We start from the raw sequence: 17,963 nt of genomic DNA, 5'->3' as shown, positions 1-17,963 counted from the left end.
AAACTTCAAATAATGCTTCTGATTGCTTTGTGTTTCTTAATTGAAACTCTTCAATGAGCAGCTAAGTTTACAAAAGCAATTCCTCTGAAGTAGAGGTCAGAGAGGAAACAGGCCTGCTGGGTCTTCTGTTCACACAATGCTGCAACCTCGAACCTGAGCACCGCGCCCGGGCTGTGGCAGGTTGTTAAAGAGCTGAGGCCAGTACCTCCCTTCTCCATGTGCTTCGTGTGGATCTAAAGGTCAAGACTCTGAGAGCACCTGAGCAGGTTTTCACCAGGCAACGGTTTGTAGGGTTTAACTCCTTTCTTGTCATTAATCAGTGATGACAATGAAAAAGCCAAGAAGGCCTTTCTTTAATGCAAATGTTAGTGAAGTTCAGACAAGCGGTGAGAGGCCTGCACGGGGCCCAGACCCCAGCACCACACACGCCACTCAAGGCTGGGCCCACAGGCAGGCCCAAGAGAATCACCCGGGCCCACTTCAGGCGGAGGGTACCCCTTCAGCTGAGGTAACCGAAGGCAGTCTACACAAGCCCTGCCATCCCTCTGCCCTTGGTGGCACTTAGGGTCTGGCCCGAGTGTCCAGGGCACAGTCCTAAATCCAGGACAGGTAATAAACACAGAGAGAGTGTGCTCTGCAGATTCCGCTAGGCGGTCACAGGGACCACCTGGGTGGCTTGGAGGTAGCCGGACAGGCACTCGGTCACTGTCACCAGTTGTACAAAGCTGAGGGGCACCAGGAAACCTGCCTCATGCAGGCTGAAGTGAGTTTTGGTTTCTTTCATCATGTTTCACAGCGAGATTAGTGTCATCCAATTACACCTACTTCTGCTTGCACTTCAAGTTCAAAAACAAGACCTTCCCTGGCAGTGAATTAAGAACCATCCTCTTTCCACTGAAGAAAAAGAAAAGAAATCTGTACTTCTTTCTCCAAGTCACATATAAGGTACAAAAGTCGATTTTTAGGCAAGAATTACAGATCATCTGAGAACACTTCTGTGGGGAGAACAAAATTGGGTTTCCTACTATCTAAACGCTATCACCACAGGCTAAGCTTATGCCCACTCTTGGAGAGAGAAGAATGGGACAGGGAAGAAGGAAGGTGAAAGGGAAGGAGGGGAGAAGGAGAGGGAGGCAGGGAGGAGACGGAGAGGAAGGGAAGGAGAGAGAGAGGGAGGGAAGGAAGGAAGGAGGGAGGAGCTCTGCCTTGAGTTTGTGCCTGGGCTTCAAGGGCAAGAGAGGGCTGTGCAGTGATGCAATGAAGGTTTAAGGAAGCCAACACAACGAGTTGCTCTTGTTTTTAGAAGCTCTGCCTCAACTCCATTCCCAACACTCGCTTCGCACTATCCTGCTGAGTGACGTCTGCCTCCACCACTGTTTCAAAGGGTCAGAGCCCAGAGCTGAGTCTCCCAACGCCCAGGGACCAGCTGAGGAAGAATCCCTCTTTCCTTCCTCTACCCTCCTCCTCACTTGAGGCTGTGGGCAGTGGGAGAGGACCAGGAGCTGAATTGGGGCAGGGGACAGAGGAGGAGACGCTGGGGCCTCAGGGGCCGTAGGAGGCCACTGGCCGGCAAGGAAGTGGCGTGGGGACACTCACATCGATGGCGTCCCTCTCAAATATGCGCAGCTGCAGGAAGAGCTCCAGCTTGATCTTGCGCTCCTGGAAGAGCTCCTCCATCTGGGCCTGCGCCTCGTCCAGCTGCTGCAGCACCGTCTCGATGTGGCTGATGGAGCTGTTGTGGGGGGTCTTGTTACTGGAGATGGCGGAGTCCCTGCAAAAGGGCAGAGGAGGGAACCGGGGTTTAACAAGACAAACAGGAATTGGATGGGAAAGTCTCACATTGTCAGATACCAGATCCGGCAGCTCCGAGCTTCAGGGGGAAGAAAGCTGGCAGGAAGCGGGACTGCTTGTCTCAGAAAATGGAATAAGCTGCCCCTCCCGCAAAACAACACCGTGCTTCCTCCTGCGAGCAACGCTTCCAGAGCTGAGGACACGCTGAGGAACTTCTTCCACATTTCCTCACAGCCGCTCTTATAAAAAATTATAAGTACATAAAATCATTTTAGTAGAATTTCACTTTTAGCCACTTGTCTCCTTCAGTAGAGTAGACGATACCTGTTTACTATATGCAGTGAAGTCATATTGGTTCTGAGGGGTTATTTAAATGCCACCAATCAAGCCTTTATCAAGTAACTGTTCCCTGACTCTTAGCAAAGCGAACATCACGTGATGTTAGCTTTAATGATTCCATAAACTGTCCTCTGAGTGATACAGCGGAGGGACTACATTTATGTAAACCGTCCCTGTGATCCAATAAAAGGAATCTGCTTCCAGCCCCAGCACACCTGCTGCCTTCTCACCACGAGGAGCACCTGGGGGACAGGTGTCACCAGAGGCCTGGCCTGCCCACGCCTGGACTCTGAGAAGAGGGCTGCCCACCACCCTCTAGAGAGGCAGATCACTGGGCTGAAGGACGCCATCCTAGGAGGTTTAAATTAACCTGGTTTGTAGGGAAATTTCAATAAGTACTAGGTAGGTGTTAAGAGGAAATATTAATAAAAGCTAAATTTTGAGAAGGCTTACTAGTCAACGCTGCAATGAGAAAAATTATAGTTACAAAAAAACTGTAAGGGAGAAAAAAAGAAAAGAGAAGAAAGATGTTACTCTGCTTTGTACTCAGATGTTATTTGTTCTCTACCTAGTCGGACAGAGAATTATGGCTGAATTGTTCAAAAACGTGAGGGGACGGGGAAATCGCTGGCAGGATTTCTAAGCGTGTGCCCCTGACAGGAGGACAGGGACGCGGCCCACCTCAGCTGCTGGATGAGGTCCTCCCCCTCCTTGATCACGTTGACCGTCACTTGCAGGGTGGTCTGCTGTTGCTGCCCGAAGCGCTTGATGAGGTCCTGCACGGCCTCCACCGACTCGGCGTACACGTCGTCCAGCAGCTCCTTCTGCAGCTCCTCCAGCCACGTCCACAGCTGCGGGGACAGCGCGCACGGTGAGCCCAGGCCCCTCCGCCTCCCGGGGAGGTCCTGGTGCCGAGACCGCATGTGACCCGCCCTGGGGGGAAACGGTAGCAGCCTGCTCCGGGGAGATGGGGGGGGAGGGAGGGAGGAGCACCCCAAACAGCCCGACAGCCAGCGGAACACACACACAAAAACAGTGTGTGACCGCTGCCTGGTGAAAAAACAAATAGGCAGAGAGCTGAAGGGGACTGTCCCAAAAGAGAAAAAAGGAAAAGGAAGGGGAGTCGCTCTTTCCAATGTTTCAATCCAAGTGCAATGGAAGTAAGAGAAGACCTCTCTGACAACTGGAACATCTGCTAAACATAACAGGCATTCTTTTACAGGTCTTCTGACTCTTATTTAGCAGATAGATAATTTTATTTTTAGCAAGTGCATTACAGTCCATTATTAGTTATTAAACCACTGCTCAGACATGGGTGCTTTACATCCCTCAGAACAGGAGGAAGCATATAATGTGCTGGAATAAATTCATCAGCACGCCTGGCAGGAGATTCGGATGTGGCACTGCTGGGTGACCGCGCCCAGCCCAGGCCACGGTCAACCCAGCCACAGCTCAGTCCTTTAATGAAACGAGTGTGCACACTGAAAATAAACACCCTCGTTGCCATGACCAATTAAAAACGTGTCTGGGACTTGGATGGGTCAAGATAACTTGTAACAAGAGCAGCAAGAACTACTGTAGTCCTGGCGGGAGCAGAGCACTTCACCCACTTCCAGAAAGTCCACTGCCTCCTCCAGATCTCTGGGGAGCCATTCAGCGAACCAAACAAGATAATTAATTAAACCGCGTGGGCCCTGGTGTCTTGGAAGTGGTTTGTGTGTAGAGAAAATGCTTCCTGCTTCCTCAGGGACGTGAGAATCACTTCCCATGTCTTCCACGTGACTATTACAGAGAGCTGCCTCAGCCATGGTGAGGTCTCCCCCAACATTGCCCAGCCAGGCCGGCCTTCCTGGCTAATACGGCCACACTGCACTTGCCAAAACACACTGTGCTGTATTTGGTCTTTAGTTTCCAAGCTCATCTTTTTTGAAAGCAGCTTTATTGAGGTATAACTGACATATAATAAACTACATGAACTTAAAGTGTACAATCTGACATGTTTTGATATTAAGTATACACCCATGAAAGATCACTGCCATCGAGACAGTAGACAGCTCCATCAGCCCAAAAGTTTTCATGTGACATTTGTAATCCCTCCCTCTGTCTCCCTCTGCCCTCCCTCCCCAGGCAATCACCAATCTGCTTTCTGCCACTATAGATTAACTTGCATTTTCTTTAAAAAGTATATAAATTGAATCATACAGTATGTACTCTTTTTTTGGTCTGGTTTCTTTCATTCATTATAATTATGTTGAGAATCATCGATACTATTTTGTTTATCAGCGGTTTACTCCTATTTATTGTTGAATAGTATTCCATTCTATGTATATACCACAACTTGCCCATTCATCTGTTGATCGACATTTGGGTTGTTTCCAGCTTTTGGCCATTACAAATAAAGCTGCTGTAAACATATGTGTACAGTCTCCACATGAACCTGTGCTTCCCTTTCTTTTAGGTAAATACTTAGGTATAGAGTGGCTGAATCATATGGCAGGTGCGTGTTTAACTTTTTGAGAAACTGTGAAACTGTTTTCCAAAGTGGCTATACGATCTCACACTCCCACCAGCAGCATATGAGAGTTCCAATTCCTCCACATCCTCACCAATACTTGATATGGCCAGTCTTTTAAATTTTAGCCATTCTAAATAACTGGTATGTCACTATGGTTTTAATTAGCAATTCCCTAACGACTAATGATGCCAAATCCTAGCTAACCTCTTAAGAGTTCTCTTGTTGTTAAACATATCTTTAGTTGAAAACAGAGTATCACCAGATGGCTCTTGTCAGCTCAGTATTTTCAATATGGCAGGCCAATTTAGAAATAAGAGAAGCGATAGCAAAGGACTTATTTTTCAGTCAAGTTAGTCAAGGTCCTAGAATTTAATAAAAAATGTTAAAACATTTGTTAACTTGTCTCATGTTATTTACTCATTTTTGTGTATGAATTATCAAATTTCATACAATCCAAGAATTTGAATTAAAGGAGTTTTAGAGATAGGCTGCTTTACCTCTTTGATTTTATAGATTAAGGAAAAGAGGCCCTAGGTGATGAAGTAACCTGCCCAAAGTGGGCAAAACCTATTGGTAGTGCCAAAGCCACTGGCAAAGCCAGGATGAGAAAGATGGCCTCTGGATCTAGTCACACTTTGTGTTGATACTGCATTTCAACACGAAAAATGCCATTCATCAATTCACCGAACATTGACTTAATGCTCCGCACCATCTATGAAGCATCCATAATCAGTACATCTTTCATTTTTGCTTTCCCCTAAATTCTCACAAATAGAGTTGCTGCATTTATAAATAATAGGAAGGATGACAGCATTATTAAGGAATCTCCCAGTTTGCTCTAATAATTCCCATGAAAAACGATCCAAGTTCTACATGTCATATTGTATAGTAGTAGCAGTATTACGGAGTTAAGAGATGCTCTGACAAAGTGCTGGCTCTGTGACCTAAGAGATCACTGAATTTCTCTGAGGCTCAGTTTGCTACTACGGGGATCCTCAGAATACCAATACCACCCTCAGAAGTTACTAAGAGGCCCAGAAGGCAGGGTGCAGGAGAGTGCTGGTGGGTCAGCAGTGCTCCATACAAACGTTAACTACCCTAAGTATGAAGACCCACTCGAAGTAACTGAGGAGCGAGAATTGCTGAAAAGAAAACAAGTATGTGCCAGTTAGGCTGCTCTGAGCAGTAGCCAATATTTCACCAAAACGAGGCTGTAATATTTTATTGAAAGAGTCAAAACATTTAACCAACAACATTCATGATATGTTACCTAATTGGTGGACCTTTCCAGCTGAAATGGTTTCACCAACTTCATGGTAACCTGCCTTCCACATGCTGGGGGCAGTGTGGGGGCAGGTGACCATTGGCCACTTGCTCCCAACAGAGAAAACCCTTTCAGTAGCACTTGGCCATTGGACCCTCCCCCTCTGATTGGATACACTTAAGGAATGGATACCAGGACACTGCATAATAAACTGCGAGTCTTTAGCAATAGTGCTGCCTCAGCATTTTAGGCTCATTCAGTGGAGCTGAATGATGTAAGCAAATAATTGTCTGAAATAAGACTGCTCTTCTTTCACTGTAATCTAAACAGAAGAAGCACTGATGAGAAGAAAGGTACAAGAGCAACTTGACTTCAAATATCGAATCTGCATCACAGAAGGCGGCATCTGACGCATCAGACAACAAGCTGGCCTTTGGGGACAGAGAAACTGGGCCAACCGAGGGCTGCAGCCGGTGTGGCCTCTGGTTTTAGTTACACTACACTTTTAAGAGCTAGCTTCTCATAACACTAGTAGAAATTAGTATCTCTTCTTTCCAATTTGTTGAGAAAACAGAAACACAAGTTTTTTAAAGCCCCCTAGAATAATACTGCAGTTATCAGCGAAACACAACAACATTAATTAAGACAGCTGGTAGAGAATTTCAATGTCCTGGACAAGACACATCTAGTGTACAGGTGTCCCAATCACCCTCCTCCCCCGTCCACACAGCTGGGTCAGGTCTCCCCAGCGTTGTCAGCTCACTGGGCCCCCTCTGGGAGCCCTGGTTCAGCATCCGTCCTGCACTGGTGCCCCAGACGCCACGTCTGAACCACGGGGTGTCTGTGTCTCCACGTGGCCGCTCAGCAGCCTCTCGCCTGACTCAATCCTGAGGCCTAACTCGGAGATTCAGCTTGTGGGGCAGGATGGGGGACGGGGAGCAAAATTCCTCCTCTCCAGCAAATACTACCAAAAATACCATTTAAATCACAAAACCATTTTTTTTTTTTTTTTGGTGAGGAAGACCGGCCCTGAGCTAACATCTATTGCCAATCCTCCTCCTTTTTTCCCCTTTTTCTCCCCAAAGCCCCAGTAGATAGTTGTATGTCGTAGTTGCCCATCCTTCTAGTTGCTGTATGTGGGACGCCGCCTCAGCACGGCCAGACAAGCAGTGCATTGGTGCGCGCCCGGGATCCGAACCCGGGCAGCCAGTAGCGGAGCATGCACTCAAGTGCTAAGCCACGGGGCCTGCCCCCTCACAAAACCATTTTAACAACTCTCACTTCTCTCTCCTGTGAAAAGATCAAAACTGACTCTTGGAAATGGCCAAAGGCACGATGCATAGGTGTGCTTCCTCATAACTCCACTGCAACAGCAGAAGAGTTCATGTTTTATCCACAAACAATCAGTAAAACAAAACACTTCTCCTAAGAGGTAATATGGGATAATGATTAAGAGCGTGGGTTCTGAAGCTAGACTGCTGAGTTCAAATGCTGACAACATTTCCTAGGCTGTGACCTTCGGCAGGCTACTTACTGGATCCATGTCTCAGTTTTCTCAAGTTTGGTTTTGTTTGTTTTTTTTGTGTGTGAGGAAGCTCAGCCCTGAGCTAACATCCATGCCAATTCTCCTCTTTTTTGCTGAGGAAGACTGGCCCTGAGCTAACATCCGTGCCCATCGTCCTCCAGTTTTCTCATCTATGAAACGGGCATGGTAAAAATGCCTGCTTCAGAGAGCTGCTGGAAGAGTACAGGAGATGACACACACAGAGTGAAGACATCAGTAAATGTTAGTACTAGCAGCAGTTTTGTTCTTGTGAGAAAGTCTTCTAGTAATAAACAGTTTCAAAAGTCTTCTTTCTATAGATATTTTTCAAAACGTGTCCAGGTTCCTACCAATTGCCCAAAATATGCCACTTAGTCTGGTAAACTTAACACTGTCCCACATTTAAACCTTTTTACACCTAAAAATAGTATGAGGAAAAGGTGCTAGAATTAGTCCATTACAGTCTATAGAAATCATTTCCCCTTGGTTCTAGGGGAAGCGCCATGAGTATTTGTGGGTCAAAGCTTTTCCTTTCCTCCTGGTAATTTTTTAAAGAACTAGCTTATTTCCTCAACATCCTGGCCATTTCAACACGCCTGGCTGGCTGCGGAACCAGAGAAGGGCCACAGCTACAGAGGAGGCCACAGGACTCGATCTTGGGATCAAACAGCTGAAAAGGGGGAAAAATCAGCGAGTAGAAGCAGCAAGGCTACATTTAAATCCATGACGTCAAAATGCCCAAAGATTCTTTGTTCCTCTAGAATTTTTCTTTCTGGTCCTATAGGAAATATTCTAATTCAATTTTGAGAAAAAAGTCTCAGATAAAGGTAATTTCTAATGTCAACTGGTGATGAACTGATGCATATCATAATGCAATATGACTCAGGCAAAGTCTATTTTTAAGCTTTTAAATGGGTATATATGATGCCTAAAATAACCTCTGAATGAAGGAATGAGGAAAAGTCTCTTGGATGTCTGAAATTTTTACCATAAACTTTCTAAAGGTGAAAAAAATTGCACTTCTGTGCATGCTACTAATTTACAATAAAAAGATAAATCTTCACCTGACAGCAAGAGAGGAGTTGCATTCTATCGAAGTTCTCAGCAGCAAGGATTCTGCTTCTAGAGAACTGTGGCCCCCCGCCATGGGCTGGTCAGGCAGCCACAGTTAGGCAACGCTGCCCCCTAGAGGCCCTCCGAGCCTGGCCAGCAGCATTCCATGAAAGAGAACTTGAACCTAGCCCACACATGGGGTGCAGATATGCACAGACCTGTTCACGGACCAGGATCCACAGAGAAGGCTGGGCTAGGGAGACACGTGGGGCTCTGGGGAGAAACTCCTGTGATAAAGATGTGGGAGAGCCTGGGCCTGGATCCAGCACCACCCTCACCTTAGCCCCTTCCCCACAGGCCCCTGGAAAAGTCCCTTCCTCACCACCTGGAGAGGGGAGACCCCGCCAGAGAGGGCTCCTAGAGGAGCTCGTTGGGGTGGCAGATCCCAGGAAAGGACTGAGCTTCCAGCCCATTCAGAGGGTGGGAGGATGGGAGCCCTGAGATCTGGGGATTGCTTTAGCTGCAACCTCTCAGATGCACATCTGAACACAGGCTACAAGCCTACTACATCTGGAGGGGAGAGCACGACACACCACATGTGGGTCCTTATCCCCTGTGCGACTCTGGGAAAATCCTCGGAGCTCTCCACCTTCAGCCTTCTCATCTATGAAATGGGATCATTTTACCGTGTATGTCTTCTCTAACTGGCAAAGCCAGTCTGAGAGTCAAATGAGATGACCACAGATGTGAAGGTGCTCAATTACTACAAGCACTTTATAAACAGAAGCTACTACCCATTGGCGTCTGTTCCCCTACTCTTGTTTATGACAAAGACAATCATTGGGGTACCAGTGGGGATGAGTGAGCCGTAAGGCCAGTGTGGGAAGTATAAAAGCCGCAGCCCCCAGCAGGAGCTGTAAGCCAAGAGCAGAAGCAGTTGGTTTCAATGGCAACTTGCAGGTGGAATTTCAGAAGGCACCCACTATGCACATAAAATGTGATTCAGTTTCTGGTATAAGAAGCAGGGGTCAAAGGGGACTGTTGCAGCCATGAACAAGAGCATGTTCTTTGGCTTGAAATGACCAACTGTACCTTTGGTGCACTTGTCTGTCACTCTGATAAGGAAGAGCAAGGGTTTCAGCAGTATCTCATTATTCTTGGGTGGGCGATAAAAGATGCCTTAATATGATGAAAGGAAATTTATGAAAGTTGTATTGGGGGTAGGGGCAGAAGGCCAATCAAAGTCAGTATCATGAAATAATACCAATGCAAATATGTATAAGAGAGGAGGAAAAAGGAGAAGAAACAGGAGTATGCCAGGGCAGACCACACCTTACGGGACACCACGTGGGCATCGCAGCGCCAGAGGGTGAAGCACGCAGACGTGTGAGCAAGGACAGGTGAGGCAAAGGTGACAGGGCCAGATGCATGACTGACACACAGATCCAGGTCAGTGCAGGAACCTCAACCACCCAGATATTTACACGAAGTCTTATTTGCTAAAAACAGAGATTTTGAGATGAGGAATTTTCTATTTTCTTTTTATTCCTCAACATCCCTGAAGGGTAAGACACACTCCCTGAGTGTCAAGTTTGGGAAAAGCTCCTCCCCACCCCGGGTCATTCTGACAGCAACCACTGACTCCCTGAAATGGTCTGCAGTTGGTCACAGTGTAATTCCTCTTTAACTCTTCAAATCTCGAGCGCCTGTTGCTGCAGGCTGCCCTCCTTTTCCCCCGGCTAGCACTTTACTCCTTGAACTGGACCAGCATGACACAATCCGGAGCTCGGTCAACACCAGCTCGCTCTCCTCTGCACTCTCCCCTAAAACTGGGGGCTGGAGAACTGAAGGCAGCACCACCGTGATCCAAACAGCAGCCAGCCAGCGAGAGGACGGCCCCGCTCCTCGAGATTCTGTGCCTTTACCCACTACAGCCGAGGGCGGTACTTTGGGGCATAACATTATTGTGGACACCGTCAATTAACACACATAAGATTATTTTTTGTTTAACATACACTGTTCCACCTATGTGGCCCTTACTCTGTAACCTGTCTAGGTTAGTGTTTCTGATTCAAAACAGATTCATATATTAAAACCAATGAATGAAATTTCTGTGGTAGATTTTGACTTAGTCCTACTGAGATCTTTTGGGATCCTCTTCCATTATCTGATGTATTTGACAGACCCTGGTCTATACTCTGATCAGTGTGCCTGTCACACCAATCCACCCACTCCCAGGCTTTCTGCATGGGGACAGAGACCTACACTGGAAACGTGCTCCAGCCCGCTGACACCATCCACTAACCAACCCTCCACTGACAGTCCCACTGGCAGGGGTTCTAATGCAGCCCCGATTATTTCTGCTACGGCACCAAGTCTGTCCTGGCTTTGCAGCAATTTGCCCATTTTCAAGACATAACAGCTCTCAACATAACAAAGGCAAGTTTTCAGGGTGCCTGAATTTGGACGAGCAATCTCTCCAGATGTCATATATGGACGTACAAGTTCTGACTAGGTTAGTGGAGGCAGTTCAAAGACAGGACGACTGAACAGGCGGCTCCCTATAGAAGGTGATGCCAGGGATTGAAACCACCTGTCTGCTGGGCCGCGGGTCCAACTAAGATGACTTTGTCAGCAAGTCTGATCCGATTGTGGGTCTGGACTGGAAATTACTTCCTTCTTCACAAACTGGTTATGAGTAATGTCTTACTATCAAAACACTTTCTTCCTGGTATCTTCTATTTGGAGATCAGTATAGGATAAAGGCAGTCTTGATCTTGCATTAACTGACATCCTCAGTTAACTCTTTTTTACAGCCATTCAGCAGTCTAATTCTAGTGACTGTGCTAAGAGGCAGCCCATATTGTTCTGTCTCATCTACAATTTAAACATCAAACGCCTGGTCAAAAGCTAATTCCACTGCATGCCCGTCATCAAACCAGAAACCCAGAAAAGAATGAAATAAAGTTAACACGCTATATTAACTTGTTCATTCCCTTCTTCCTTTACTGACAGTTTATAAACTGTCTTTTCTAGAACTCTGCCCAGGACTGACCTCACCTGAGTAACATGTGAAATCAACCTTCTTTAAAAAGCACAAGTGCATTTTCAGCCTTCTGGCACCCCTTCCCTTTCCCATAGTTCCTTAAAGATTAAGAGACCCAATTTGGTGACCTACTTATTCAGTTCTTTCACTACCCAGGGATCTAATTTGTCTTGGAATAGACTTGAACTTATTTAAGAGAAATAAATCCTTTCCTATAAAACCTTCATCCATCTTGGTCTTTAGCTTCTTCTAACTCCGTCTGAAGAGCAGTCTCCTGGAGGAGAAGAAGAAATCAAAGTGAGAGCTGATGAAGTCTACTTCTACTTGTATCCATTGACATCACTGGTCCCAAGCACAAAGCCCAACCCTTCCTTCATCTTGTGGTTCTGAATTTTGGGCTTTAACAAAAGGAAGAGAAAACAAACAACAAAACCAAAAAACCCTGTTCAGTCTCTACAAGCTCTACAGCTTACCTAGAGCTTTTAAGCTTTCCTAACAAAACCCTAATACATTGCTGGTGATCAATCTTTCTACCACCTACTCAATGAGAACAACAATAATCAGTAACAAACAATATATACTAGAAATACAGGGAGAGTTTACTTCTCTCAACTAACCAGAGACCTATCACATTTAGTTTATGAAGCTGAGTATCAAATATGACATTAAGAATATTTAAAATGCCCTATAAAAAGAAGTCTAACAAGTAAACAAGATTACATATACATCCATTTGCAGCTGGGCATTTTAAGACCTATAATGTTGCATTTCCTGAACTTCTGTGAAGTGCCTCACCTTTCTATTACACTAATTGAGGCCCATCTACAAACAAGTAATTAAAGCTGACATTTGTCACTCTCCATTTAGAAGTGACTCTTTGACAAGAAATTATAAAATTTGGAGTTAGTGTAACAATCCCTGTTGTAATACTGAATTACAAAAAAAGCTAATATAGCATAGTATTTTTTTTTTTTTTTTTTTTTTTTGAGGAGGACCAGCCCTGAGCTAACATCCAATGCCAATCCTCTTCTTTTTTCCTGAGGAAGATTGTCCCTGGGCTAACATCTGTGCCCATCTTCCTCTACTTTATATGGGACGCCGCCACAGCACGGCTTACCAAGCAGTGTGTCGGTGCGTGCCTGGGAGCCGAACCGGCGAACCCCGGGGCTGCCACAGCAGAGTGCGTGCATTTAACCGCCCGCGCCACTGGGCTGGCCCCTAATATAGCACAGTATTAGTTAATTCATTTAATAATCATCTACTAAGTGACCATTATGTGTCAGGTCAATTAGAGTTCCCTATAATTTTCTACACTAACTTCTAATTTCTCTGTTAATATAAAAACATTTTCTACCTGAACAGTTTAAAGATTTTATTTATTTATTTTTCCCCCAAAGCCCCAGTACATAGTTGTCTGTCATAGCTGCACATCCTTCCAGTTGCTGTATGTGGGACGCGGCCTCAGCATGGCTGGAGGAGTGGTGCCTCGGTGCGCACCCGGGATCCGAACCCGGGCCGCCGGCAGCGGAGCGCACGCACCCAACCGCTAAGCCACGGGGCCGGCCCTACCTGAACAGTTTAGAGGTTACCAGGGGGAAGTGAGTTTGGGGGTGGGCACAAGGAATGAAGGGGCACATTTATATGGTGACTCACAAATAATAATGTACAACAGAAACTTCACAATGCTATAAAGTATTATGACCTCAATAAAAAAAATAAAAATTTCACTACCTGAAAATATTGGGCCAATATTAAGAATTAGAAAATTCATGAATTTAAACCAGTTTTAAACCATTCCATAGAAAAAAACTAACGTTTTACATGAATTAAACTATTATGACAAAAGGACTTTCCTTTTAGGTAATAACATCCCTCTGGCCAACACAAATGTTTTACACATTTATTTGGTGAAAAAAATCATTTTTTGCAGCTTTCGCTGGAAACAAAAGTATTTAGCGATGTGTACAAAATAAGTTATGCCAATTTGCATGGTACCATGAGTAAGACTCTTTGTAACAGCCCACTCTGCCCTGCAGGACTGGAGCTGCAGGCAGAGCTGAAGTTGTGCATATACCAGGAAGGACCTCAGTTTCGATCTTAACAGAAGGGTCACCGTGAGGTGCTTACTCTGAGAAAGGGCACCAGGACTGGATTAAGCAGTTCTTCTTGATCAAAGACAGGACGATATGAGATTATACCTAGGTATTTATACCTTTGCATCTTATACTTAAATCTGTATCCTTTTGTCTACCGCGTAAGTTACAAAGGGGTTGAAGAGGAAAAGAAAGGAGCATTTCTTGGCAGCCACTGTGACACAAGCAGTACGGTAAGTGTTTCACCTACGTAATTTCACTCAGGGTCCCACAGCCCTCACGGATTTTATTATTCCCATTCTGAAGTGGAGAAAGCTGAGGCACCACACAGCAGCTTGTCTCAGACCACTCGGCCAGTTAGTAAGGGCAAACGTTATGCTATCATATGCTTTCTTAATTATTTTATTAAGATTACATTTTTATAGCAAGAAAGCATAAATGACTAGATCCATTTTTTTGGATATTTCCACCTATGGAAAAACCATTTTTTTTTTTAAATTCCAGATACCGCAATCTATGTGAAGACATAGTTGCTAAACCAGTAGGGAGCAACCGAACCCCCAAAGTCAAATCTAACCCTCAACCGTGCATGGGCCAATGAGGTATTGGATGGTTCTAGGTCCTTAGTTTCCTCTTGCTTTCTCTGCCTTGTGGCCATTTAATTGCTCATTTGTATCTACATCAGACAAATAAGGAAGTCAAAGTTTAAGAGTGCATGCAGAGAGTTCAGCTAAGGAAATGAATATTAAACATAAAAATTACTGAGATTGGATAATAAAAGGTTAACTTTATCTCCAAAAATATCATGCACTGGATCTTAACGTTTCTCATTGAGAATACATCAAAGCAATCCAAGACTTTTGAGATGATAAAAAGCTGGAGATCACTCATAGACTGCTAGTGGGAGTGCAAAATGGTACAGCCATTCTGGAAACAGTTTGGCAGTTTCTTTTAGAACAATATGCGCTTACCAAAGGACCTAGCAATTGCATTCTTGGGCATTTATCCCAGAGAAATAAAAACTTACATTCACACAAAAGCCCATACATCAATGTCCATAGCTTCTCTTTTTGTAGCAGCCAAAAACTGAGAATAACATCACTGTCCTTTAACCAGTAAATGGTTAAACAAACTGTGATATATCCATATCATGAAACACTATTCAGCAGTCAAGACACATACAACAAGCAGATGGATCTCAAGGGAATTATGCTGAGTAAAAAAAGCCAATCTCAGAAAGTTACATGTTGTATGATTCCATTTATATAACATTTTTGAAATAAGAAAATTACAGAGATGGAGAACAACAGGTTAGTGGTTGCCAGGAGTTAAAGATGGGGTAGGGGTCGGTTATGGATATAAGGAAGCAGCCTGAGGGAGTAATGGAATAATTCTGTAGGATTCTGTATGTTGCAAGTGGTAGTGGTTACATGAACCTACGCAATAAAACTGCACAGAACTAAATATACACACACACACAGACACACACAGACACACACACAACAGCATGCAAACCTGAAGAAATTCCAATAAGCTCTGTGGGTTGCAGCAAAGTCATCCTCCTACTTTGACTGTGGTTATGTGATATGACCACTGGGGGAGGCTGGGAGAGGGAGCATGGACCTCCTTGTCCACTCCTTTTTTTCCAACTTCTTGTGATTATAAATATTTCAAAATAAAAAGTTAAAAAAAAGAAATCTGGGGAATATGTTTAGAGGTATCACATATATCTTTGGACGTGTGTACGGGGGGTAGAAACAGGCATGAACAAAAAAGAAAATCATTTTAGAGAATATAGACATCAGCAAAAATACTGTTAAGGCAGCCACAAGAAAAGGCTTGAAAGTTGGGAACCAAATTTTAGAGAACGTTGCACAGGAGACATAAGGGATCTGAAGGAATCAGATGGTCGAGAGGCTAGAGTCACTCAGAGAGCCAACAGGTCCCCTCATCTGCAGTGCCCATGTAGGGCTTCTCTGTAAAGTCAGGAGTAGTGAACAGGCTCTCTACATTGCAACTGCCAACGATGCCAGGCATCCACCACAGGGCAGCTGGTCTACGCATGGAGCGCTACATACCTTTAGTCAATTTTCCTGAATTAGTTTAACCCACGTGCCTGACTGGTTCTGCAGCTCCAAAATGGAGAGAAGGGAAAAGAAACTTGGACCCTTTAAGCAGTGGCAGGTTGAGAAAGCACTGACATGTTTTCAACACACTCCTGGAGCAAACTCGGTGAGGACCGAGGCTCTGAGAGCCCCGAACCCCAAAAAGTGATGAGAGCTCCCGCTTCCTAGGAACCCTCCTCCGAGCACAGTGTGAAGTCCTCGAGGGCTCTCTCCTTGCTCCCCGGGGAGAGCTCAGCATTGGCTAAGTATAAAGAAAGAAATCTGCTTGCTTAACTTTAGGCATAAAAATGAAGCCAGACTGGTTACGTGTGACAAAAAACACTCCAAGTGGTGGGAGGCCTTTATTTTCGACTTCTGAATAAAATGAAAGGTTCCTCTTTCCCCAGGCGTTACCCCAAACAAAAACTTGTCCCAGTTCAGTGTGTAAGTTTGCAGAAGCAGAAGCAAAAGGCTTCTTCACTTAACCCAGCAAGAATCACAGCCCGATTCAAAGGGGCAGGATCTTTCCTGGGAAACCACGGCTTCTGGGAATCAAGTGAACAAAAACCAACTCAAGGCCCCTGAATCAACTCCAGAAATAAACTCTGGTTGAAGTCTCAATGTCACCACCTAGTTGCCTCAAATAACCCACAAATTTCAAAGGTAATTATCAATTAACTTAGTACCTAATTTTGAGAATGAAGAATGAGTACGAATGGATGGTAATAACTATGCTCTTGCTATATTTGAAAATGGAAATACGTCCCTCTATCATTAAATCTCAGAGTGATGTGCCAGAAATAGACATCATTTATTCCACAAGCTGACTGAGTATCTGCTATGTCTGGGAGGCAGGCTAACGAGTGGGATACAAAGATAAGTGATACATGGTTCCAGTCCTGAAGGAACTTCACATCTACCAAGAGAAACAAACGCCTAAAATATTCGATATACACAAAAGCAGAAGCATGTTTCTCCACTGGTCATTCATTTTTGTATCACCTCCTTATACATTACAGTTGACTTGGGAGACACTTAGGACTGACTGAAAGTGAACGAACGAATGAATGAATGAACAAACAGTGAAAAATGCATTCAAAAGGAAAGGAGGACAGGTGACAAAGGGCTAATAATGGGAGAACTATAATGAGAATTAACATGAATAAAATGCCAGAAACGAAGAAGGGACTAGAGAGATTGAGAGGCAGACAAAATGTAGGAGGATAAAAAGTCTCCTAAAATAAAATCCAAATTTATGTTAGGCTAATCAACATTCCTTTTAAATACTACTTAAAAACATTAAAAAAAAAAAAAAAAAAAAGACAGTATCCATTTGCAAGTCTTCTGAGAGGAGGTTAGCATCTCACGAATTCTTTTTAGAGAAAAAAAAAAAGGAGGAAAAGGTCCCAGAATGCTTCCAAATGTGGGTTTAAGGGTGAAAATGGGGCTGACACCTCTACCTACCACCTTCTGCATCCAAGCTCAAGGTACAAAATATTTGCCATCTACATGAAAACATCTCCTTTCTCTCTTCCCAGGAACAAGTGTTCTTTATTCTGTCCTCTGGGGTAGGAGAGTGAAGAAGAGTCCAGAGGCCTCAGCACGCCCAATCTAAGTGCTTGGTCTGTGCCCAGACTCACAACCACCAACCTTCTTCCAGGTGTGAGTCTTAGAAAGAATTCCCAAGCTAACACTGAGCAATCATCACCTTGACCTGGCACCTTTGTCAAGTCAGTTGTTGGTGAGATCACCTTGGTGTTACTTGCTCATCAGAGCCAGAAATTTACCACAAAAAAGAGAGGGCAACAGCTATGCTCCAGATAAAGTGAGAAATAAAACCACTGCTGAACATCTGGGAGGGAGGAAGGTTAATTCTGTGTTGGGAGAGCCTTTGACAGCTAACTTCTAAAAAGCTTCAGGTGTTTGCCTAAATGAGAAAGACAAGCTGCTTTTTCTATCTTCCTCTCTGCTTGAGAAAAATTAACTCAGATAACATAAATCTTTGAGCAATTTTTCATTTATCTGATATGTTAAAATATTTGGTGACTTTATGCAAATACATTTATTTAATTAGCATGATTTCCTCCTCCTGGCCCTTCTCTTCCTTATAATTTTGTTTTAAACTGATTAAGTTTGTTCCAATTGAGTCTGAGTTTTCATTCAATAACCAGTTTCAAAACACAATGACTAAAGACACCTTCCTGCATAAAGCCT

At 44.5% G+C, this 17,963-nt stretch overlaps 1 protein-coding gene across 3 annotated transcripts in view; it reads right to left on the bottom strand.

Moving 5' to 3' along the window:
* The window catches only part of TRIO (trio Rho guanine nucleotide exchange factor), a 355,370-nt gene that overhangs the window by 141,392 nt on the left and 196,015 nt on the right, over window positions 1–17,963 (bottom strand). For all 3 annotated transcript variants that reach the window (XM_087443141.1, XM_087443142.1, XM_087443143.1), the window contains 2 exons: window positions 2,812–2,981; window positions 1,597–1,771 (listed from right to left, as the gene is read on the bottom strand). In XM_087443141.1, coding sequence (XP_087299267.1) covers window positions 1,597–1,771; window positions 2,812–2,981 — 345 coding nt within the window. The remainder of the gene's footprint in view (window positions 1–1,596; window positions 1,772–2,811; window positions 2,982–17,963) is intronic.

Source organism: Ceratotherium simum, chromosome 18, assembly GCF_057802395.1.
Source record: "Ceratotherium simum simum isolate JZ-2026a chromosome 18, ASM5780239v1, whole genome shotgun sequence".
In the NCBI taxonomy this organism is placed as follows: domain Eukaryota; kingdom Metazoa; phylum Chordata; class Mammalia; order Perissodactyla; family Rhinocerotidae; genus Ceratotherium; species Ceratotherium simum.
The sequence above is the reverse complement of the archived record's forward strand: the minus strand, read 5'-3'. Positions and strand labels throughout refer to the sequence as shown.